The sequence below is a fragment of the Schistocerca americana genome, chromosome 1, assembly GCF_021461395.2.
Source record: "Schistocerca americana isolate TAMUIC-IGC-003095 chromosome 1, iqSchAmer2.1, whole genome shotgun sequence".
In the NCBI taxonomy this organism is placed as follows: domain Eukaryota; kingdom Metazoa; phylum Arthropoda; class Insecta; order Orthoptera; family Acrididae; genus Schistocerca; species Schistocerca americana.
Genome location: NC_060119.1, coordinates 534,258,644 through 534,284,425, shown reverse-complemented (window position 1 = coordinate 534,284,425; position 25,782 = coordinate 534,258,644). Strand labels below are relative to the sequence as shown.

General features: G+C 37.5%; 1 protein-coding gene across 21 annotated transcripts in view; it reads right to left on the bottom strand.

Annotated features, from left to right (window-relative positions):
• The window catches only part of LOC124605478 (calcium/calmodulin-dependent protein kinase type II alpha chain), a 983,452-nt gene that overhangs the window by 62,224 nt on the left and 895,446 nt on the right, over positions 1 to 25,782 (bottom strand). For 14 of the 21 annotated variants that reach the window (XM_047137200.1, XM_047137250.1, XM_047137259.1 and 11 more), the window contains 2 exons: positions 16,784 to 16,846; positions 5,763 to 5,838 (listed from right to left, as the gene is read on the bottom strand). In XM_047137200.1, the coding sequence (XP_046993156.1) occupies positions 5,763 to 5,838; positions 16,784 to 16,846 (139 nt within the window). The remainder of the gene's footprint in view (positions 1 to 5,762; positions 5,839 to 16,783; positions 16,847 to 25,782) is intronic. The other 7 variants (XM_047137224.1, XM_047137267.1, XM_047137275.1 and 4 more) reach the window with 1 other exon arrangement.

The following is a 25,782-nucleotide window of genomic DNA, read 5'->3' as shown; positions in this document are numbered from 1 at the left end:
ATCCCTTTCATAATTGTCATTGTTACAACCAGTCACAGTTATCTACATTTGCAGATACTTGTCTACTTTCATACACTTAGAACAAGTTACCAAAAGTATGATCAAAATATTGAATGGTCTCTGCTGATTATATTAGATTAGATTTAGATAAGCTCATTAACCTTTTGGAGGGCGTGCCTGCTGCAGATAGCCAGATAGCCGCAAGAATTAGTTTTCTGTTAGTATCACAGATAGCATTACAGTTGCAGCCACATCCAGATACGTATTTGTTGTTCACAATGGATGTCACCACTTACTACATCTGTGCTACTCATACTTTCAGGTGAGTGTTGCATTTGCGGTATGTTTGCCGCTACACACCTTGTGATGCAAGTATTTTCTATAGTAGTGTTTTTCTTTCACCTCAAGGCAATCTTTCTTTTATGTTAGCATATAATGAATATTAAAATTGAATCAAAGCTGCCACATGTAATTTTCATTACTTTTTACAGTCTTGGATATTGATTTGCTACAATATATTACTTTTACAAAAACATGTGTTTCATTACAACTCATAAAAGTGTGGAAATGGAGAAAAAGAAGGCATTTGACAGGCACCGTCTAATTGTACATCCTGAAGACTATGAGAAAGTACTGTGAGAATTGTCAGAAGAAGAATTGTCAGATTCACGTCAATCTGAGTCAGAAGAGGAAGTTATTGAAGAAGAAAACCACAGCAGTGACTCCAAACAATCAACAGAGGTAACAGATGATCACCTGGTTGAAGATAGGAGACAACATACAGAGGATTAACAATTTTATGTAAGAAAAGATAAAGAAACTATTTGGATAAGTGAACCACTTCCTTCTTCTCATAAAACCAAGGTCAAGAACATCGTAAAAATTTTCCCAGGTCCAAAAGCAAGTGCTGAAATTACCGAAAAAGAAATTGATGCATTTTACCTGTTTATTACTGATGGGATGATTATCTTTCCTTAGGTTAAAAATGTAAAACTAATTGCGGTGCAAAAGCCACAACGCACCCACTCATGGAAGTATGAAAGCTGTGCCCACAGAAGGGTTAATACAAAATAGGGCTGTGGCTCTTGATTTGGAGGCTTCAAACTTTGGTGGTGAAAGTATCACCACCTCTATTTGGGTGGAAAGTGAAGGAGAGGTGATGGAATACAGTTCCTGAGCATCACACCTGAAGCCACATCCAGATGTAAAATTCCAACTTTATCTGCAGTGTCTTGTGGAACAAAGCCATATGAAACTGTTGATAACGGTTCATCCCTCGCATGTGGACATTAAGTAGCAATAGCTTGTTTGGTATTATTTGAAAGAAGATGGCTTTGTGTTCCCACTGTGCTTCATCCTCTCTCTTCTCTCCTATTGTCATCAACAATATTAATGGGAATGAAACCCACAAGAACTCATTACTGTCACCAGCAATGAATAGGAACACTTTCTTGGAGGGAGGAACAGGAGGAAAGGAGATGAAGGGGGAGACAGGGAGGGAACAGAGAAAGGGAAGTGGTGGAAAAGGGGAAGGGAGAGGGAGGAGAGAGAGAGAGAGAGAGAGAGAGAGAGAGAGAGAGAGAGAGAGAGAGAGAGAGAGAGAATACCCACATGAGAGAGGAAGTGGGCCAAGGAAGATTGGTGGGAAAAGGCAGTACATTATCTGAAAGGGGGAGGAGTGGTGTGTACAGAAGAGAGAGTGAAAAAGGTAAGGTAAGGCAGTGGGAAACAGGTTAGAATAGGTTTAGGCCAGGAGGATTGCGAGAGTGTAGGACATGCTGAAGAGACAATTCTAACCCGCATAGTTCAGAGAAACTAGTGTGGAATGGGGTATCCAAATGACTTCATCAGCTGCTTCACTATGCGGGTCATTTGGTTACTCCCTTCTAGCACTAGTTTCCCTGAACTACACAGGTGGGAATGTCTCTATAGCATGTCCTGTGTTCTCACAGTCTCCCTGGTCTAAACATACAATAACCTTTTTTCGACTGTCTCTGCTTACCTTTTCCCTTTACTCTTCTGCCCACACCAATCTTTCCCCATCCTGATCATGTACTGCCTCCTCCCACCACTCTTCCTCCTCCATCATGCTAGCATTTTCACATTCTCTCTCTCTCTCTCTCTCTCTCTCTCTTTCTCTGTGTCTGTCTGTCTGTGTGTGTGTGTGTGTGTGTGTGTGTGTGTGTGTGTGTGTGTGTGTGTGTGTGAATGTCCACCTGCTCTTCCTTCCTCCCCCTCTACCCCCTTTTCCATCCATCACCCTTTCTCTCTTCCCTCTCTGATTCACTCTTCACTTCTAGCTTCATCTCTCTCCTTCCCTCCTCCCCTCCCCTTTTCTCTACCTATTATATGCTCTACCTTGGTTGGTTGGTTGTTCCGGGGAAGGAGACCAGACAGCGAGGTCATCGGTCTCATCGGATTAGGGAAGGAGGGGGAAGGAAGTCGGCCGTGCCCTTTGAAAGGAACCATCCCGGCATTTGCCTGGAGCGATTTAGGGAAATCACGGAAAACCTAAATCAGGATGGCCGGACGCGGGATTGAACCGTCGTCCTCCCGAATGCGAGTCCAGTGTCTAACCACTGCGCCACCTCGCTCGGTATGCTCTACCTTCTGGACTCATTTCATCTCATTGTGCATGAATCACCTATGCTGTGCTTCACACTATCCAGCTACCTACTCCTTGCCTCACGCATCCTTCCCTACTCCCTTCCTACATCTGTCTGCCCAGGCAGTTGCTATTGATAATCAACAGTCACTCTCACCATGCCTGTGTGTTGTTTGTGTGTGTGTGTTTTTTTTTGCTGAAGAAAAAAGCAAGTGCTCAAAAGCAAGAATAAATAATGTTTTCTGTGGCAGCTTTCTATGTGCCACACATTAGTCCGCTACAGGTAAGTAGTTGTCTTTCCTTTATTTTATGTATTATTCCATCCAGGAATTTTCACTAATGTTATTTTGAATTTTTGAAACTATAAAATTTTCTATTTAATGAACAATGAAATAGATTTTCAGTAGTACACACAAGACACAATTAATAGACATGGGTGGTACATTTAATATTACATTTTGTTACTGCTATAAGTCTTACGCTGACCAATCGGGCAAAGCAATTCCACTTTGATTGGCCAAGTATAAATTTAGGTAAAAGTTAGGAAGTCTGACTGCATATCACAGCCAAGCAGCCTCAGGTCCTCTACTTGAAAAACAAAGTTTGATGGAAATTCTTCAGATCAAAAAACATCTGATACATAAGTCCCACCTAATTTTACATAATCACACTTAGCAAAGTTCTGTCCCTCTTGTAAGTTTGTCTGATTTAATGACTATTTCTCCACACTTCAAAAGCTGTACCCCATTTTATTTATCCATTTTGATTCATTTTGATTTTTAATGTATCTTACATTTCTGGTCCATTGTTTTAAGACACAGACATCATCCTTGGACTTAAATGTACGTTTACAGAAATGTATCGTGTTACATAATATTTGTAGCTTTCAGTAGCAGTTAAATCCAAAGTTACAAAGTTCAACATACATGTAACATGACTCCAACATGAATTCAATTTGGCTACCCTCTGCAACCTCCTGCCTTTTGCTTGATTTTAAGTTTTCTGCTACCTCTCAACTGCATTATCAAAAATGAATTTTATGCTGAATGTGTTTAGATCATTCCCTTCTGAAGTAATATCTTTTATGAAGTTGCTGACTAGCAAGTTATTATATTTGACAGTAGTCAAGTTGCAGCTGCACTTTTATTGCATTGTGGTTGCAAAGACTCTGGCCTATTTCTCTGGTAGGGGGCACTGTATGTGAAATTATTGCTTCACCCCTTGGTTCCTGCACTTTTCTAGTGAGCCACCACAAACAATGACGAGCTACTACAATAACAGATCAGATACCACCTGAAGATGACGTGAAGTTGTCTAGCTGAAATATTGTGTTTCTTTCTAATTATCTGACATGACACCCATGAACTAAAGCAACAGATTATTTTTATATCTTGTCAGCTTCTTATTTAATGTAGCTGAGCTGCTCTCATTAAACCCAATGCATTACAAAAATTACACTATCCATAAGGTTTCCCTGAAGTGGAAATATTTGGTTCCATAGTTTCTACATCTCCATCTACATTTATACTCCGCAAGCCACCCAATGGTGTGCGGCAGAGGGCACTTTACGTGCCACTGTCATCACCTCCCTTTCCTGTTCCAGTTGTGTATGGTTCGCGGGAAGAACAACAGCCGGAAGGCCTCCGTGCGCACTCAAATCTCTCTAATTTTACATTTGTCATCTCCTCGGGAGGTATAAGTAGGGGGAAGCAATATATTCGATACCTCATCCAGAAACGCACCCTCTCGAAATCTGGACAGCAAGCTACACCACGATGCAGAGCGCCTCTCTTGCAGAGTCTGCCACTTGAGTTTGCTAAACAACTCCGTAACGCTATCACGCTTACCAAATAACCCTGTGACGAAACGCGCCACTCTTCTTTGGATCTTCTCTATCCCGTCTGTCAACCCGACCAGGTACAGATCCCACACTGATGAGCAATACTCAAGTATAGGTCATACGAGTGTTTTGTAAACCACCTCCTTTGTTGATGAACTACATTTTCTGAGGACTCTCCCAATGAATCTCAACCTGCCACCCGCCTTACCAACAATTAATTTTATATGATCATTCCACTTCAAATTGTTCTGCATGCATACTCCCAGATATTTTACAGAAGTAACTGCTACTAGTGTTTGTTCCACTATCATATAATCATACAATAAAGGATCCTTCTTTCTATGTATTCGCAATACATTACATTTGTCTATGTTAAGGGTCAGTTGCCACTCCCTGCACGAAGTGCCTATCCGCTGCAGATCTTTCTGCATTTCGCTGCAATTTTCTAATGCTGCAACTTCTCTGTATACTGCAGCATCATCCACGAAAAGCCGCATGGAACTTCCGACACTATCTACTAGGTCATTTATATATATTGTGAAAAGCAATGGCCCCATAACACTCCCCTGTGGCATGCCATAGGTTACTTTAACGTCTGTAGACGTCTCTCCATTGAGAACAACATGCTGTGTTCTGTCTGCTAAAAACTCTTCAATCCAGCCACACAGCTGGTCTGATATTCTGTAGGCTCTTACTTTGTTTATCCGGATGACAGCGCAGAACTGTATCGAACGCCTTCCGGAATACAAGGAAAATGGCATCTACCTGGGAGCCTGTATCTAATATTTTCTGGGTCTCATGAACAAATAAAGCGAGTTGGGTCTCACACAATCACTGTTTCTGGAATCCATGTTGATTCCTACAGAGTGGATTCTGGGTTTCCAGAAATGACATGATACGCAAGCAAAAAACATGTTCTAAAATTCTACAACAGATCAATGTCAGAGATATAGGTCTATAGTTTTGCGTATCTGCTCGACGACTGGGACTACCTGTGCTCTTTTCCAATCATTTGGAACCTTCCATTCCTCTAGAAACTTGCGGTACACGGCTGTTAGAAGGGGAGCAAGTTTGATACATGTTACAGTGAGCGTAAATTACAGTTCCATAGTTTGATGTATGCTACAGTGTGGGCAAATTACAGTTCACAGAGAAATTAATCAAGTGCCTTCAAAAATATTTTTGAGAATGAGGAAGCTAGTATAAAAAAATTAAGCTCTACCATTAACATTAAACATGCTGCATGATTTTAAAGATACACTCTTAAAGAAGATAGTTAACATTTGACACTGAAACATTGTTTATAAATACACTTACGTGTATGCTTCAAAATCACCTGTGCTGATTGCTTCTATCAACTGTTCTGTCATTTTGATTATCTCTTGCTTACGGGCTGCAAAAGAAGTAAAATAATGTCAACAACTTTTATCCTATTGTTTGAAATTCTGATTAGTGAAACAAGTATGCCACAAAAAAAGAATCCACATAACACACACACACATAAAGAAGCACTCCATACAAGAAAGAAAACACAAACATAAGACAAAAAAAAACAACATCATGATCATCATAAGCAATAATGCAGAATGAAAAAATAAATGACAGCAAGGTTGCAACATCAAACAAACAATCAAGACTGCAACCATCTCATGGTTCAATAATAAACAGAATAATGCATACAAAAATAGCATAAATACACACTGACAAATATGCTACACATATAAAAGCTTTGGGTGTGAATTCCAGTGCCAGTAAACCCTACACTATTAATTTCTTAATACAGCAATGTCAGCTGGCATCACAGAAAATTAGTTTCCTTCTAAACCTCAAGGATGAAAACTACTAGCTAGAGGTTCAATTTCACAAAGAAATAACTTATTAATTTTATTGCCAATTTATTCCCAAGGCATCTTAAACAAATCAAACATTTATAGGTCAAATTTTCCATATCATTATCAATATATTGAAAAAGTCTCAAATAAATAAACTGTACTGAGTATCATAATGTCAAAAGTAGAATGTATCAATAAACTAATTTTGAAATTTACACCAAGTCTTCGCTGATGATGGCACCTGGCAGGAAACTGGACAACACTGTATACCTAATGGAAGAAGAGGTTCACAAGCAGGAAGAATGTATCATAAAAGCATAAAAAAGGAGAACTATAACAGCTGAAAGAAAGAGAAAACAATTTCGTTCTACTAAAACATTCAAGCAGATCATCTAAACAACCGTGATAGACACTGTGTAACAGCAATTAAACACAGATGACACCATGCTTAACAAATCAAATAAATTTATCATATGTATTTACAATGTCTTACAAAACATATGCAATCAGTAACAAAGAAAAACTAAGCTGACACTAAAATTTCTGTCAGTGATTAGGGCTCAAAAGCTGACTTAATTTAGACTAAAGTGAATTTCATGTATAGCCTTCTATACAATGAGTAAATTTATTATCCTTTTTTTCGCATCAAATAGCAAAAATCCTCTAGTGATCTATTGGTCTTGATCATATGACGCATGCAATGAGTACACCTCACACATATAGTTCATAAAAGTTATAGCTTTCACTTATATGTTACACGCAGTGAAAAAAAATCATTCTCTCTCTCTCTCTCTCTCTCTCTCTCTCTCTCTCTCTCTCTCTCTCTCTCACACACACACACACACACACACACACACACACACACTCATATACTGTGACTGAGATGACACTAATTTTTATGAACATGGGCAAATAGTTGTATGGAAAGAGAGGTAAGGCACAAGAGGAGACAACATGTGGTTCTCAGCAGCAACAGAAATAAAATCTAGAATAACTGTGGAAACAATCAATGCTACTGATATCACCGAAAAGTAAGTGTGTGTGTGTGTGTGTGTGTGTGTGTGTGTGTGTGTGTGTGTTTACTGACAGCAGAAAAAGAGTGAAATCTCAAAAGCTAGTGTGATTTTATGATTTGTTACATGTGTGTATGCAAGCATCCTTCATCTGTTTGTGAGTAGTCTCCTTTCTTCTTTTTGTTTTTGTTTCTGTCAAAGAATTTTGACTATCACAATAAATCTCTTAATAACTTATAAGAAGAATAAAGCAAAATATCCAACAAAGACCCCTCGCTGTTTTCACAGTAACAGATTTAAAAATATAACGGATATAAAGATGCCAAAGCTGCGGTCCATAGCTGGCCAAATTCATAAAAAAAAAAAAAAAAAAAAGATGCCAAGAATTTAAGAACCAAAATTTGATGGATTGTACATTGCCCTGTGAAAAGAAAAAAATCCCTCATTTGCAAACATACATGGAAATACTGGCAGGAAAGCTGGTTCAATGCCTGATTGTTATAGTAGTGTAGAGCGCTTTTTTTTTTTTTGAGCGGTGGAAGACTGATACTGTTGGGCAGAATCTCAGAATCTAAATTTACTGTGTTTAGTGTTATTCCTCTCTCTTGGCTCAACCATCCTGAGAAAGATTATTTCTCTACATGGATCATTCTCCTTCCTTTCTTGTCACATAATAATAACTTTTTTAGAAAAATAAAATATTTATTATAGCAAAATGGATTTAGTATTTCGTAATACTTTCACTAGAGCAAGTTTAGTTATTTTATCTGACTTCACATTTTTTTTGTTAGTCTGATAACAGGGACTTAAATTCTGACACCTCCCTTTCGTGATTAGTCTCTTCCTATTGAGCCACTGAGGAAGCTTTGCCAACTTACTAGAAACTTCAACTCACTACTGACCTCTTGCAATTCACTGCAAATTCCACTGAGACAATTCTCAATTGCTGAGACATTAGTGACACTGGGAAAAAGGGCACTGGAGCAGTGAATACAATGCATAAGTGACAACAATGATGTCATCAGAAGTTGCAGTCTTCGCAACATCATTTCTTATAGAATGTCACAAGTGAGCCCATGTGGAGTTCAAAATGGGTGGAGACAAAGTGGTCTCCTGCTGTAGATAAAGAACCAATGTGTGAGCAATACAATGATGAATCAACTAGGTGATAATTATCCTGAGTTCAAATTCTGATCTGTCATATGAATTTACACTACTGGCCATTAAAATTGCTACACCATGAAGATGACGTGCTACAGACGCAAAATTTAACTGACAGGAAGAGGATGATGTGATATGCAAATGATTAGCTTTTAAGAGCATTTACACAAGGTTGCCGCCGGTGACGACACCTACAACGTGCTGACATGAGAAAAGTTTCCAACCGATTTCTCATACACAAACAGCAGTTGACCGGCGGCATTGCCTGGTGAAACGTTTTGATGCCTTGTGTAAGGAGGAGGAATGCGGACCATGACGTTTCCGACTTTGATAGAGGTCGGATTGTAGCCTATCGCGATTGCGGTTTATCGTATAGCGACATTGCTGCTCGCGTTGGTCGAGATCCAATGACTGTTAGCAGAATATGGAATTGTTGGGTTCAGGAGGGTAATATGGAACGCCGTGCTAGATCCCAACAGCCTCATATCACTAGCAGTCGAGGCATTTTATCCGCATGGCTGTAACGGATCGTGCAGCCATGTCTCGATCCCTGAGTCAACAGATGGGGACTTTTAAAAGACAACAACCTTCTGCATGAACAGTTTGAAAACGTTTGCAGCAGCGTGGACTATCAGCTCGGAGACCATGGCTGTCGTTACCCTTGACGCTGCATCACAGACAGGAGTGCCTGTGATGGTGTACTCAACAACAAACCGAATGGCAAAACGTCATTTTTTTGGATGAATCCAGGTTCTGTTGGCAGAATCATGATGATCGCATCCGTGTTTGGTGACATCACGGTGAACGCACATTGGAAGTGTGCATTCGTCTTCACCATACTGGCTTATCACCCGGCGTGATGGTATGGGGTGCCATCGGTTACATGTCTCAGTCACCTCTTGTTCCCATTGACGGCACTTTGAACAGTGGACATTACATTTCAGATGTGTTACAACCCGTGGCTCTACCCTTCATTCAATCCCTGCGAAACCCTACATTTCAGCAGGATAATGCACGACCGCATGTTGCCGGTCCTGTATGGGCCTTTCTGGATACAGAAAATGTTCGATTCCTGCCCTGGCCATCACATTCTCCAGATCTCACACCAATTTAAAACGTCTGGTCAATGGTGGCCAAGCAACTGGCTCATCACAATACGCCAGTTACTACTCTTGATGAACTGTGGTATCATGTTGAAGCTGCATGGGTAGCTGTACCTGTACATGCTATCCAAGCTCTGTTTGACTCAATGCCCAGGTGTATTAAGGCCGTTATTACGACCAGAGGTGGTTGTTCTGGGTACTGGTTTCTCAGGTTCTATGCACCCAAATTGCGTGAAAACGTAATCACACGTCAGTTCTAGTATAATATGTTTGTCCAATGACTACCAGTTTATCATCTGCATTTCTTCTTGGTGTAGCAATTTTAATGGCCAGTAGTGCAATTTTGACTCATGTTTGATGTAGCCTACATGGAAACTAAGACTCCTTTCAGGTCTTTCCTTAGTTTGGAAGTATCTCAATTTCTATTTCAGATTTCATATTTATACTCTTCTAGTCTCCTGCTATTGTTATCCTATCTTGTTGTCATTAGCTTTTACTCTAAATCTTTTCTCCATGCTTCAACATGTTTACTCTTCTAGCCATATTTGCAACTGCCCTGATAACACATTGACAGGTAGAACACAATAAAGTATTATGACTGGAGTGTGCTAAAGGGACATATGATAGGTCTCCAATTTAGTGGATAATACTTGTTGAAATCTAAAGCTTTTCACATATGACACTGTTAACTGTGAGTAAGTGGTATCTGATGAAACCTAGGCAATATCCACCCAAGATCATTGTAAAGCATGATTCCAGTAAAAAGATTAGCAACTAGCTTTTAATGCAAAAATATGTAAAGTTTTGCACATTATGAAATCTAAAACTGTAGTACCTATATAGTAATTCACAAGTAACAATGTACAAGGGTGTGATGAAAAATGAATATATAGGTTCAGTGGTAGAGAAAACAAATGGTGTGGTTCAATTTATGTGTAGGAAACCTTACTGGGAAACTGTAGTTTACAAATGAAATGAAAAATATGTTTACAACAAATAATGGAATATTGGTGACGTGTGTGTTATCTGTACAAGCTTGACGCTTTTTTGGGTCACATGAAGGTTTAACAGAAATGCTCAAAATCTCAAGAAATCTGAAAATGCTCTTCAGCACTCTACATATCACTGTCCTTGAGATTTTAAACAAAAATGTAGACTAATAATAGTTCACAGAGAGGAATCTAGGCATTCGTTATTTCCACAATTATACATATATGGGACAATGAGAAAATTGAATATATTGTTAACTGAAAAGCTTTTTCTACAGCATGATTTATAGTGATTGGACAAAACATAATGTCAAGAATTGGGTGCCAATGCATGAAGTACTGCTGTTGCTGTAAACACTTGGTGATGTATATGCTTAGCACCTGTAATATTTCTTTATAAAATAATGCAGTGTTCCATGAAAGAGAAATATACAGATTGCAAGTTTCTCTCTTCTATCTCATAATATTAAATAATGATTTAAGATGAAGTGTTGAGTGACTGATGTGCACATAAGAAGTATAGAAAAGTGTAGTTTATGTTGGCATTTCAAACTTCAGCTGCTATTCAGAGCAGGAAGTAGTCAATAGACAAAAACGTGCCATAGCAAAAAAAAAGTTTGAAAGCCTAACTAGCACTGATCTCCACTTTTTATGTCACCAAGAGTGAATCAGCACTCCACTCTAAAGGTAAACAATAGTTCATCTTTTGAATAACTGTTTGTATGCAATCCAGAAAGTTTCATGATTTGTAAACTCTACGTCAGCTGATAGGCATATGAATCCTTTTCTTCAAATTTGGTTTTTTCAGTTATTGTATTTTTTCTGTCAAAAAGTATTCACTTTATATTAACTACATGTTTAATTACATAAATTTATAAAAATGCTATTACTTTGCAGATTGCATCATATTACAGAGGGAATTTTCAGATGTGTTAAACATCTTAGATTTACTCTAAAGTCATGTACATCATGACACTGCCATAAAAACCTTCACACATGTGCATTAATTTAAAACACATATACAAATAAAAAGAATTGGTGTCAGAAAGTAATAAATTCGATAAAATGCTAGTTGAAGCTCTACAGTCAATGAAAGTTAGGACTATTGACAGGTCAGCAGCTATACAATAAGACATTATAAAATCACAACTGTCTAGAAATAGCAACTGCTTCCTGAGAAAAATTCACCAGGTTTTGTCCCATAAAGTCAACACAGTACTACACACATTATTAGTCTTTTGTGACTGAGTGACATTCTCTTTCCCTCTTTACATTTTATCAATATTTTCTACTTAATCTTTTTCTCCATCCTCTGGTAAATGAGCATTATTTTGTGAAAATTTTATATTTACTAGGGCATTTTTTCATACTGGAGCCACCAGCCTGTTCACAGGAAATCAGTTTCATTTACAGTGTTGCAGAGCAACTGTCATTAATCTGGTAAGTGATATTTAAACAAAAGTGAGGTATGGAGAACATTAAGGCCATAAGGGGGTCTGTTAACAGAAACTATCTAAATGCTTTACAGAAGTCTGACCTCCCCCCCCTTTCCCTTTCTCTCTCTCTCTCTTTTCCTACCATGACAACTGATAATTGTCATTATATTTATTCAACATTCTGGAAACCAGTATGAGAAATCAAAAAATTTCTGTAATTGCATTTTACTATATATTCTGTATTTCAGGATGAATGAAACATAGAATGTGATGTATAACTGTTGTATATAGAAGCTGGGCTTCTGGACACTCAGCCACCACACTCTCAGATGTACTCCGTGGACTAGGTACACCCCCACTTTACCTTGAGGGATTGTTTGTCATCACAAGATTCACTGTTGAACCTCCTGGAGCTGCCACAGCATCTAGGGGTGTAAGCCATGCCTATTAGTGGCATATAGGTTGGCGTAATCAGTACTGCAGTTGCAGGCATCTATTTGTGTGGTCATGTATGCATGTGACATCAGTCCTGTATTCCTCTGCTGATGATTACCTATGTCACTGGTCAGCCCCACCATAGTGAGCTATGCTCTGAACTCCAGTCTGATTGCCATCTGTTGGAGTTCTCTTTCAGGCTCTAGACTGCCCGTCAGCCATCTCGAGTCTACACTTTGGACCAAAATGCCTGCCACTGCCACTACCCACCAGGCAGTGCCATCTCAAGCATTTGCCAGGATCATCAGCTGCTGGATATCCATGAAGACCAGACTTGTGTCTTGATGGCCCACAAACTCACAGTCAGGTGGTAAAGTAACACTGATCACCCTTTGCACCTCCCAACTCATCACCACTATTGACAATTGTGGACTTTGTCATAGTTAGCACCTGTTACACACTTTTAAGTTCTACTCAAGTATGGGCTTTCCTATAGAGATTCACTGAGTGTAGTTCACGGTTAATAAAAAAAAGAGTTGTTACTGCAATGTGTGAAATCAGTATCAACCTGTTGCACCACTCAACCAAGTATGTAACAGTGGTGATGAGGATAATGGATTCATGATACTGTGCTCTTCTCTCATCCACCTTATACTACAGTGGTGATGAAACTGTCTCTCCCATTTGTGACTGGCTGCAGTGCCAGCTCTTAGTCTCGTCCACTAACTGGCCATTGCCTTCATTCACACTGAGCCAGATGCTGCCATGGCATATTGCATTTCACCTGTACAATGCAGCTTTGGCCAGCCTTCTTCCCAATCCCAAGCATGGCCATGTCCACACAGCACAGGGAACACGATGCTGCTCTGTAGTGTATTTCAGTGTTTCCTGATGTGACTTCATTCATTTTTGCTGGAGCAAGATTTCATTCTCTCTCTCTTGTTTGTGTGTTTTCAAAAACTTACATTTTCACCTGTTTGCTACTTTGTCTTGATGGTGCAGTATATTCATGTTTACTGTGTTGTGACAGCCAGTACACAAATCTTACTACTGAGTGAGGTGTGCCCGCCCATGCGCTAGACATGGACAGTTGCTTTATTGGGTTACATGTCTACATTTATTTGTGCAGCAGTATCACTTTTGGTAGGCATTTGTTTTGCAATTGGTATTCACATTTCTCGGTAAATGCAAGTTCTTGGCAAAGTCCTCTCTTCAGCATAGGTCAGAAAGTCCATTCATGTGTTGGTTCAATGTCCAGTCTCTTGATGTTGTTGGTCTGTTTTGATTTCAGTGGTTCCTTGGTGTATTCCTCGTATTTCTGCATGTGTTCAAGTTGCCTTTCTTCTCCGTGTATTCTCGTGTGGGTCTGAATGTTTTCTGTTTACTATGTCTGGAGCTATAGTTTCCATAGGCCCTTCGATTCTGGAGTCAGGAATTTCTGGACCTGCTGCAGATTGTTTCCCCACTCACTCAGGTTCTACAGTCTTTCCCACAGTGTTCAAGTGGGAATGATCAGGATGAGTGTTCAGACAGGGTGTCCAGGGGTTGTGTGTGGTAAGCTGGGCCACCTTCCATCAAAGTTGCTTACCATGTGGCAATAAGTTGCTTGTTCATGGTGTTCTCTGATGGAAGTCTTCCAGTATTTGCCCAGCCCTTGCTTGTGACACCATCAGATGTTGACCCACTTGTCGCTGACCCTTAGGCATCAGTCCAGTAATCATGACTGGCCCTTCTGTCCTCACTAGACCTGTTGCTGCTGACACCAGCTCTCTCATTGGTTCTATCATGGCTTGCCCTCTGGTCACTGCCAGACCTGTTGTGGCTGCCCCCATGGTCATCCCAGTGGCCAGCTCAACCATCCCCATTGTCACCACTATGGCCATCCCTCCTGGCCCTCTCTACCCTGTAAAGGGATAAAACTATAGGAGAACCTGAAGCACAAGTCTGAGTCCAGAACTGCAATGAGGCCACAACCAGACAGCAGGTGCTGGTCACTGAACTGCATGATAATGTCGCGTGTCGTCACACCAAAAGGGCCAGAACCAAGCACAGCCCAGTGGCACGTAATTAACACAGCTTGATTGAACAACTGCAAATTATGCCATACCTTCCAGTCATTGATTTGCTCCAGATGCTTCAATATAATCTAAAAACACTGCAGTTATCATGAAATGACCAGGGGGAAACAGTATTTAACCATAGCTGAACCAGCTTGTCATCATTCAGGCCTGCTGTGATGGTAGACACTGCTGCCAGGCCTTGCTCCACACCACAGCTATAAGAACACACACAAGGCAACCATGTAACTGTCACTGAGTCAGCACACAGGGTCAACACTCCATCGAGTTAGTAGCTCACCTTCCTTTGCCATTGGTCATGACTGTGGCCTCTGCTTAACCTTGAGTGGTTGTTTCTTTATAGAAGATTTGCTGGACTGTTTATCATCAAGACTCCTGCATCCACCACAGCATCTGCAGATACAAGCCATGCTGATACATGGTGCGCAAGTCACAGTAAACAGCACTGCAGTTGCAGACAACTATTTGCATTTTTTTTGGTAATATGTCCACATGACACCACGCCTGTTTTCATATACTGACAAATACTTTTGTCACTGGTCAGTCCCTTGACAATGAATTACACTCTGGACTCCAGACTGATAGCCAGCTGCCAGAATTCCATTCTGGGCTCCAGACTGACCTGCCCCCTTGATACTACACTTCAGATGACGACAAGTGTCGCTACCCATCAGACAGTACCGTGTCGTGCCTTTGCCCTGATAACCAGCTGCTGGACATCCATTAGTCACTCCTGAAGACCATACCTGCATCTCAACAACCCATGAGCTCACAGCCATGTGATAGAGTGCTGCTGATCATCCTCTGCGTCTCCCAAATCATCACCACTGCAGTGGACTTCATCGTAATGGGCACCTGCTACACATAATCAAGATGGACTTTCATTTAAAAGTAAATGTAGCTCCATCTTTCAATTATGGAGTATGGGACTGCAGCTGGCTGATAAATTGTAAAAATAATATTCTGACATCCATTATTTTGATAGCTTTTTATTTAGGCTACCTGTCCCGACTCCTCAATAGAGTAATCTTCAGGCCCTGTGGCATGAACAACAAAAAGCTTCCGTTTGTAAATGTATATAACAGGGAACCAATATTTCTGCATGGTTTCGATAGAAGATTTCACAAGCAATGTGTTCTTTGCACATATGTTACAACACTGTCAAACGAAACACTAAGAACTTTTAATTGTACTAAAGTGTGGAGTTTCTTCATCTAAAGCTGTAATGAATTAGTTCATGATAAATAAATAAAGATATGTTACTGAAATATGTCAATCCAACCACTAACTGTTACACCACTTGGCCAAAGACATAAAAATAATGTTTGTATTTAACTTTATAGTCTGATTCATGAACAATAGCAATTCTCACAGCTCGAGTCATGTATAGAGACGGCATTGTTGCTAGTTCCAAGGGGCAGTTGTGATATGCACATATACATGCTTTGTGCATGAAAAAAGCATGTATCCTCCACATTATGTCTCTCACTAGCTTATGTAGAATTTGTCCCTTACCACCATCATCAGCAATGACAACTCACAACGAATGGAATAAAAATTCACTAAATAACATGCTACAATCATGTTTAACGCTCACATTGGCAATAAAATTCACAGGACAGCACTCAAAACAGTACTGAATGTTCATTGGCTGTTGGAGATTGCATGACGTAGGTGCACAGAACAAGCATAAACTCAACCACCATCATCTGTGACTCCAACTATAGTAGTTGACAAAGAGTTTGTATGGATACTGTGCACATCATTATATTAATTTGTATAATACAAAGCTGCAATTTGTAAAGTGCAGACCAAATGATATAAAGAAAAATTGAAAGGTGTTGTTTGTAAACGCAGATGGTTAAACGACAATGAGAATTCAATCAATAGTAATAGAAATAATTGTGTTTTTGGGACATGTATAATTGTATTTTTAATGTGTCAGTCTTAATTAATTCTTTTGGCTTATTTTTATCTGCTTTCATGTTTTACTTTCATCAATAGTGAAATGAAACAAAAATCAAGTCAGAGATACTGAAACAAACTCACTGTCAACAGAAAAATATATGAACTAGACTCTTAAATTTCTATTAAGATTCAGTGTCATGTACTGCTCTTCAGCAAAATGCTCAACTACAGTAACACTGTTAATCTTTTTTAAAAAATAGGCTTATGTCAAATCATAATAAAATACCATCAAAGCGTGCAATTTCAAAGACCCACATACAAAGAATGAAATATAACAAATTATTTTTATGCAGTTTCTGCTTATGGCACACTATCTATCTTACCTGATCCGTAAGAGTTTGTTGATAGCTGGGAGCAAGTCTTGTTTGGGCACAGAATCCTTATCTCTACAAGTAATGATCACCCAAAAGATTAGAAAAAATATATAAATATATACAATGCAGAAATCTTCCAGTTTATGGGACCACCAACATACAATACATGTTACTAAAATGGAAACAATCGTAAATTGTTCATTTTAATGAAAATAAGTATCTAGTTTTACCACATTAAAAACACATATTTTTAATTGTATGTTGTTGGCCATGTAATTTTTATGAAATGATACTACACAAGGCTTCCCTGACATCAAGTGAAACAGAAATCAGAAAGTACTCACTCATATTTGCTGATGAGGAACATCACAGGGAAAGATAGAAGTTAATTGAAACAATAACAGAAAAGAAGAGTTTAAAGTAAGGATGCCGATCATATTCGCTAGTAACATTTCTAAAAAGAGAAATTAGTGCACAATGCTGAGACTGCAATTTACTAAACAAAGCTTGACAATATACATCTTCCAGGTAGATATGAAAGTTGTTCTTCTGCATGTAAATAAGGTAGTGTATTTCCCACACTCTCACTACTAATGTGCTCTTCAATAGATTTCTAAATAAAGGAAATAGCACTGTAACTACTAAATGCTTTTTGTTGCAGCTTGTATGCACATGCTTGGATCATGCTTGTCTGATTTTAATTACTCTGTATATTTAGCATTTTATATTGTACCTGAAGAAAAAAATATGAAAATGAGTTTGAAACTTATCTATCTTATACAATGAACATCTATTATATTGGACACAATGGTTCATTTGTATTGAAAATTAGGGAAAAGTCCTGCTAAAAAAAAAGAAAGCAAGCCCTGGATCATGTGAAGTGAACTGTACACATAAGAAAGTGTAGTTACTTTCCAAACTTTGAAAATAAATTGCTACAGAACTAAAAGCATGTCATATTTTGTTACGCTGTAACATCAACATTATTCAGCATCTTACTCTGCACCTTCTACTATTTTGTTCCTCAGTGGATCACTTACTTCAAATTTTCTTTGCAGTCAGATGTACAAATAAGCAAGAACATAATCAGGAACTACAATTTAATCAATAGCTCTAAAATTAGACAGACTGCACAAAATACGCAATAAGTAAGAATTATTATCTGAGTCAGTGAATTTAAAATTATCAATTCATACACATAATTAGGACCATGTGTAAATAAATATGTTCCAAGGAATCCAGAAAAAATATCTTTACTCTTCTAGCTCTGCTGATTACATTATCCAACATGCTAATCTTGATTGCCTCCTTTATCACAATGCTTCCTGTTGCATTTTATGGCCACTGGAAAGGTACAGTATTTGTGACCACTAATTTAGTTGGCTCCTTGAGCCCAGTATGATGCTAGTGTTCTTTACATATTTGTTCCACATTTTTACAGTTTGTCTAAGATGCACCACATCACATGACACATAGTCTGTTATAATCAGTTATAGAGGTATAACCATCTTTAACACACAATAGTTGACCATTCATCTCTGTTGGGGGGGGGGGGGGGGGGGCATCAATATACAGTGGAAACCATGTTTTCCAAGTATCCTTGCATTATTTCCAGAGACTGTGTCAGTAAATGGCATGTATGTCACTCTTGTTTCTCCTTCCTTGGCATCAGTTTCTTTGGAAGTTGCTATTGACTTGTGTCAGCTATGACAGATGTTGAAATATTGTGGGAAAAATATAACTATTTCCACTCCAAACTTGGAACTATGGAGATTTCCAGTTCAATTGGGTAACTGTTCAAGTTCACAGAATTTGAGCCTGGAATATCGTCCACAGTTTCTTCACTATTTGAAAGGATGTATTCAGCCTTAGTAAATCTCTCTGTTTGCTTTTCTTTGAAGAATATGCCTAGAACGTATATTTTATTTTTCTCAGAGGATTCCACTCACATGGTTGTTCTAAAATTTCTGGTTCCAGACGGGGAATGTCCTATAAAGGAATTAGTTTTCTCATTCTAATTTCGGCAGTTTCTTTAAAATCATCTAATTAAATTCAGTTTAAAAGTTTTTGTAACTACTCATGAATATCTTTAATTTCTTCATAAGAGAGTGAGAACATAAGGGTGTAATCTGGAACAAGAACCACAAGAGGAAAATGTGAAAAAATTAAGAAAAAGTTAACACGCATTATAGTGAGGGAAAATCACCTAAGATGATTGATATAAATATTGATTTGAAAGGGAATGAAAGTGGAGAGGAAAAGAGAAATACTTTAATTTGAAGTGTGTCATGTGAATTATTCCAAAAATTTCAATCTCATTAATATAGTAGGTTTTAACCATTATGAAGAGGATATATACACAATAAAGAAATTCTTCTTCAAAAACATCAAGACATGAAGCTGTAGAAGGATATTATGTGAACACCATAAATACTGGAGTTGGTGCTCATTACAATAAAAAAATATGTACTTATTTTACCACTTCATTTGTTGCAGATTGTTATAGTAGTCCAAGTGTGACATGTTCAAAGTGTGGTTGACTGCTACAGCTCTTATACGACAATATGCATGTGGTGCAATTGGCTGCTCTAGAAGTTTCATTAACATGCACTTGTTTATCACTTAACTGTTCAGACCTATGTACTAATTGAACTGCAGTGTTTTTGATGGGCACTCTCCACTACTTTTCACTGGTTTTAGACCACACAGATGATCATTCAACTTTGTTGACATGAATTTTTAATCACTTTGATATAATTACTATGAGATAGATATCATCACATTTGATGCTTCAGAATAAAGACAGATAAAATAAAAAAAGGGGTGTATGATATGCTATGAAACTATCTTTTCTTTTCCTTGCTACAAAATATATTAAAAACGAATCAGTAGTAAATGATATGGTATACACTTGTATTATGAGAATTTAAGAGTATATTACGGCTTGCTCTGAGCAGCCAAAGGATTAATGACCCAAATGGCTTTCTCTTCTGTTATTTGCAAGTGTTAGTTTGCAGCAGCAGTGTAGCCACCTGATTACTTTGTAGTTATTATTGATTTGTCATCTGTCACTAGGCTCAATGCCCTTCTTGTCACAACATTTGTGAACATAGTGCCTATAAAGCTGAGACTGACAGCACTCACAAGTAATAACAAAGTTATGATCTCTATGTAGAAGGATCCTACTCATTAATATACTAGAACTATAATTAGTACGACAAAAACATGAAACACAGAAATATTAACACACAACTGCACGCCTAGAATCACCACTGTAGTATAAACACAAGATTACATCCGTTTAAATTTGTTTATTAAGTCAGAACACAATTGTTCTATCTTTTCCCAAAAATACAGTCAAGTGAATATAACTAATGTACTCCATTCTTGAATGAGACGAGGCACTGGCAGAAGTAAACCTGTGAGGACGGGGAGTGAGTTGTGCTTGGGTAGCTCAGATTGTAGAGCACCTGCCCGCGAAAGGTTAATGTCTCGAGTTCGAGTCTCAGTCCGGCACACAGTTTTAATCTGCCAGGAAGTTTCATACTCCATTCTTGTTTGCAATAATAAAAATCTTTTCATAAAAGTTGTCTGGATTGTAAAATGGGTCATATTGGAAAATATATACACATTTTAGACACTATCACAAGTGGCTTTCATCAAAATATGTAATACAATGAACAGTATAGATGAATTTTTTGGGAATAGAATTTGGCCATGAAAGCCTAAACACTTACAACAAAAATTTTGCTAGTAACTATTTCAGCACTAAAATATTTACACTGCATCATTGTTTTAAAATACACAGAAGTGTTCATAATTTACTACTTTTGCCATTTCTTACCTTCAGAAGGTTCAGCTACCACTACAGCTGACAGAAACACATGAAAATAGCAATCAAAGTTTTTGTAACCACAGATTTCTGCTGTAAAGGAGAAAGAAGAAATACGTGGGAAAAGATTAAGAGGGACCCATGAGGTACATAAATCAATGTTTCTGCAGCAGTTCATTGAAAATGAAGGGGGTCAAATGAGAAATAAAGATTTATATAGAAAAATAAAAGACAATGACTAATGGAAAGAAAAACCAAAAATTGTAGTAAATGATTTGTTTTATTTTCCAGTTTTCTTTTCTCTTTTTCACTACATCTTCCTTTACTTATAAGTCTCTCTCTTCTGTTTCGTATGTTTGAACAAAAGTGGCTATAGTGCTCACTGACATACTATCTTCAACTTCCTACTCTCTCTGGCAGATTTTACTTTGTCTTTGCCCCCTTTCCTTCATACACAACATGGGTTTGTCCTTTTCATTCTCTCACAACTATCTCCTCTTTTCTCAACTGAAGAAGGCCTTGAGGTTCAGAAAGCTAGGAGTACTATTTGTATTTACATGTATGTATTTCTATTTGTTGAATTGAGAGTAGCACTTTTTGAATACAACTGGCAGCTTGCCTGTCTCTCTGTGCACTTAACAAATTTCTCTCTTTATGTAATTTACTAATCCATGAAGATAATGTCTATCTGATCTGAGACGGTCAGACAAATGCAACAAAATGTCTGGCAGATGTGATAATCTGATATTTGATTTAAGCCTGATTTTGACACCTGTGCATGTGAGTGTAATGTTACACTGTTCATTTTACTTAAACACCTATTTCAATAGCATGGTGAAAGCACACACACTTACTCTCAGTCAGATTATTAGAAGAACAGTGAAAGAATAGAGACCAGTGTTTCAGAGAGTTAACAAAACTGGATGTAGAAAAAACTTTTCACTAATTAAATGCACAAGAGTATTTTTGATCCCAATGACAGAATACTACTTCCAAAGGAAAGTATACTTCCAGAGTAAAATTAATGCATTTAAATGTCCAAATACTGATCTAAGTATGCCTTCAATGTTTCCCTCAAACACTTGTTTTACACTGTATTTTCTTTTATTTCTAGCAAAAAATTTTTCTCTTTTTCATTGTGATATGGAACAATTGTTGCATTAATCTGAATGTAGCCCTGTTGAGCTTCTCGGAAGATTACACTTCTTCGTTTCACTTTATGGGAGACACAGCAAATTTGCTTTCAAATCTTTCATTGATTTATAGTAATAATAATATTAATAATAATAATAATAATGCATGTGGCTCAATAGCCAAACACAAGTATTTCACATGGATACCAGTTTGGTGATTTGTGAATCCCTAACCCATACCAACTGTCCAACTGGGTAACAGAGATCTACAGATTAATGTGAATCCAAACCGTGGTCCATGGTCCAACTGGGATCTGATCCCATGATTTCTCAGTTTCCAGGCACATCACTAGCCACCAGATCTACCCCTGGTTTATATTATGAAAAAACAAAAGTTATTGTCTACATTGCTATGAATAATTATTAATCACATTTATTATATCTTACTGAAAAAAGTACTGATTCTTATCTATTTTCCTATCTGTCTCTCTAGTCAATGAAACTTCAAAGAAGCATAGCAAAAACTCATCTAGTAACAAGAAGGACTGAGTTTATGATTTACGGGAATGAGAAATTGCATTTCAAACACAAGAAAACTGCAGATTCACAAATATTATATTTCATGACTTATGCTCATTCAAAATATGTGTATTGTTATACAACTTCCAGTTACTATGCAAATAGGACATTTATTTGAAGCTGTGATAACCAAAAATTGAAAGAAAAACATGAGTCCTCACTATGGTACTAATCCTCAGATATATATAAACTTTACATTAAAGCAATTTTTGTGAATGTCATGCAAGTTTCATAAAAGATCATCGATGATGTCCACATATAAACACATATCTTACAGTAAATTAATAACATGACTATCTACAATGTTTGATATTTAATATGTTATGATTTTGTTAATTATTACTCAAGATGTATTTTTGTGAAACTCCAGTGAAGTTTCATAAAAGACTGTCGATAACAGCAGAATAACATTTTTCTTTAAGATGAGAAGGTGAATTTTGTAGAATATGACACTGTGTGTGTGTATGTGTAAGAGAGAGAGAGAGAGAGAGAGAGAGAGAGAGAGAGAGAGAGAGAGAGAGTGAGTGTGTGTGTGTGTGTGTGTGTGTGTGTGAGAGAGAGAGAGAGAGAGAGAGAGAGAGAGAGAGAGAGAGAGAGAGAGAGAGAGAGAGTGGGGCTGCAGTCTTCATGTTAGTAGCTGGACTCCACGTATAGACAAGGATCTGTTTCATTATTTTATAGTCCAGTTCCCTTATTTCAACTACACTGCCTACAGATAATACAAATGAATAAATGTAACTCAGAATATTGTTGTTAGGCAGCGGAAGACACCTTGGACTTAAAACTGTCTAATGGTATCCTACAATGCAGGCTTTCAAAGCTACTACTTGAATTCTAGGTGGTTTTTGTTTTATGGGCATTAAGCCATGGTGCAAAGCATATTTCTCTGTCTAATATTTCACCTACCATTGCTGGAGATGTCATCAGGGTGTGACGTTCACCTGCTTTATTTCTTCGTTGCTAGTCCTGCATTATTATACTGGCTGAAAAATGGGGGGTGGAAGTTCAACACTGAATACTGTAAATGATGTAGCTGACAGTTGCACAATTGCGTTCCACAGTTCTTTACTTTCACTGTTCACAACACCCTCAATATTACACAATTATATGGCAGTTCACTATTGGTAAATGTTGATAAGTTTCATTAATAGGTCGCAGGTAACATCAGCATGCTGCTACAATACTTTGCTGTTGAACATCTATGAGCAGTAAAAACCTAACCACACAGTTCGCAGTTTTTGTAGAATAATATGGTACATGTGACACTATTTTTCAAACAAATTAAACAGACATTGTCATTAATTGTTCTAACACAAGGCCTATTTGTGTTACACTTATTCCACTGTTAAGTTGATGCTTTGTTGTGAAACAAGCCTGAAAATTGGTCGTGGACAGACTGTCCTGGGACCAAAGTCGGTCCTTTATATATTCTCATAATAATAGGCACTGAAACTATACATTGCTCGATGTTTAAGTTACAGGAATTACAATTAAAACATAATTCATTCAATTAACTGAATACATCGAAAAATTCCTTCTTTTTAACAGTTCTTTCTACTGTAAAGGTTAGGCCAAATTATTTATTTAAATAATGAAGTTAACAATTTATACAAAAAATACTTTTGACAAACTTGATAATTATTTTGGAATTAATTAAGGGCTGGGTTTGCTAATATGTTTCCAAATAGAGCCAAATAAAAAACTTTAAGAATCCTAGTAGCTCTTCTTCCAAATGTTTATTATTAGTAAAGAATTTACATTTGGTTATAAGTCAACAATAGAATCTAAGTCACGAAATAATTACTGATTTCACCCTTTAACAAAAGATGGTAACTAGGAATTGTCAAAATAAATTACGAAATTAATTACATACACAAAACTAAGCACAAAATTAGACCTGGTGCTATATCCCCTAAGGCTGAGGGCCGACCTTTCAATTTTTTGGAAATGCTGATCATGCTCATGCATGTTAATGGTAATTAGGCAAAAATGAAATTAAAATGAATTTATGGGGGCATACAGCAAAACAAGAGAGGAAGTAAAGAGATCCCAGCTTGCTTCGTTGCAAGGGGCTAGACAGACTCAGATAACAGTTTCAAACTTCAGCATGCTCAGAAAGCCAAACTGTTTACGTGCAGTCACACAACAGTTGTTTCATGACCTTATCAAATAACTGCCCGAGATTGTGTAGTTGTTCAACAAATGTTATGGAATTTGTAGCAGAAAAGAGTTGGTGCTCTTTGCTCTTTTAGCACTACTGTAACGTCCACAACTTATCTAATTTCAATCCTTCTTCTTTTCTATTTCAATCTCTATAGCATCTAATAATGTCTCCAGCTTTGGGAGACAAAAATTTTTTCAGAGAAATATGTCCACAGCCCAATGTGCATGAAACAAATATCACCAATGTCCAAAATGAGATCCACAGGAACTAGTACAGAAGTATTTATATAGCTGTAGCAATAAAGTCGGTCATGAATGCTTAACACCAACCATATTAGTGCGAGAACTCTGAAAATATTTTACTTTCTATTGACAATATAACAAAAAAACATACCAATGTTGTTATAAACTGATTTCTAAATGCCTTGTATTTATTCACAATTGACTATTTATCTGATGAAGTAGCTGGAACATTTACTTCAGACAATCTAACACATATTTTCTTAATCTAATTTCAGCCTTACCCTTCTGCTTAAAATTCATTCTGTTGATACTAGTTGGAATTTATCATGATATACTGATACTCATAGGATGATTTCAGTTAATGCACACATTTATTTATTTGTTTTCAAGGATTTCAATGCTGCTTATCAGAATTTTCTACAATGTAACAAGTTGATGTGTTTTAAACTAGCTAGATACATGATCAAATATGTTTAATACAACTGAATCATCACCAAGTCAGAACTATATAGAGTGTCCCAGGAGGAATAGGCAATATTCAGGGATATGACGGGAATGCTCACTTGAAACAAGAAACTTCATATGGGCATAAGCCCTATTAGAATGGTTTCTGATATAGAACACATTTAATGTACAATTTTTTTTTTGGGCTAATGGCATCCTGTAAAATGTTAAGTGATATTAACATATCACACGACCATTTAATACTCTGTTCACTATATTAAGCACAACACTTTCACTTTCACTTGATCCACTGCAATTAATTTCCAAAAGCATACTAACACATGTCTCACCATTGCCTATTACAGGATATGTTGAGATGCATGCATCATCATGCTTTTGGAAATAAACTGCAATGGAACACATAAAAGGGAAAGTGAATTCCTTAATGTACTGAACAGAGTATTAAATGGAATTTTAGCATGTTAAATAATATTAACATTTAACAGGAAGCCACAAGCCCGAAAACAAATGTACATAAAATGTGTACTACTTCGGGAACCATTTGGAACAAGGCATATGACCACACATAATTTTCTGCTTCAAATAAGCATTAC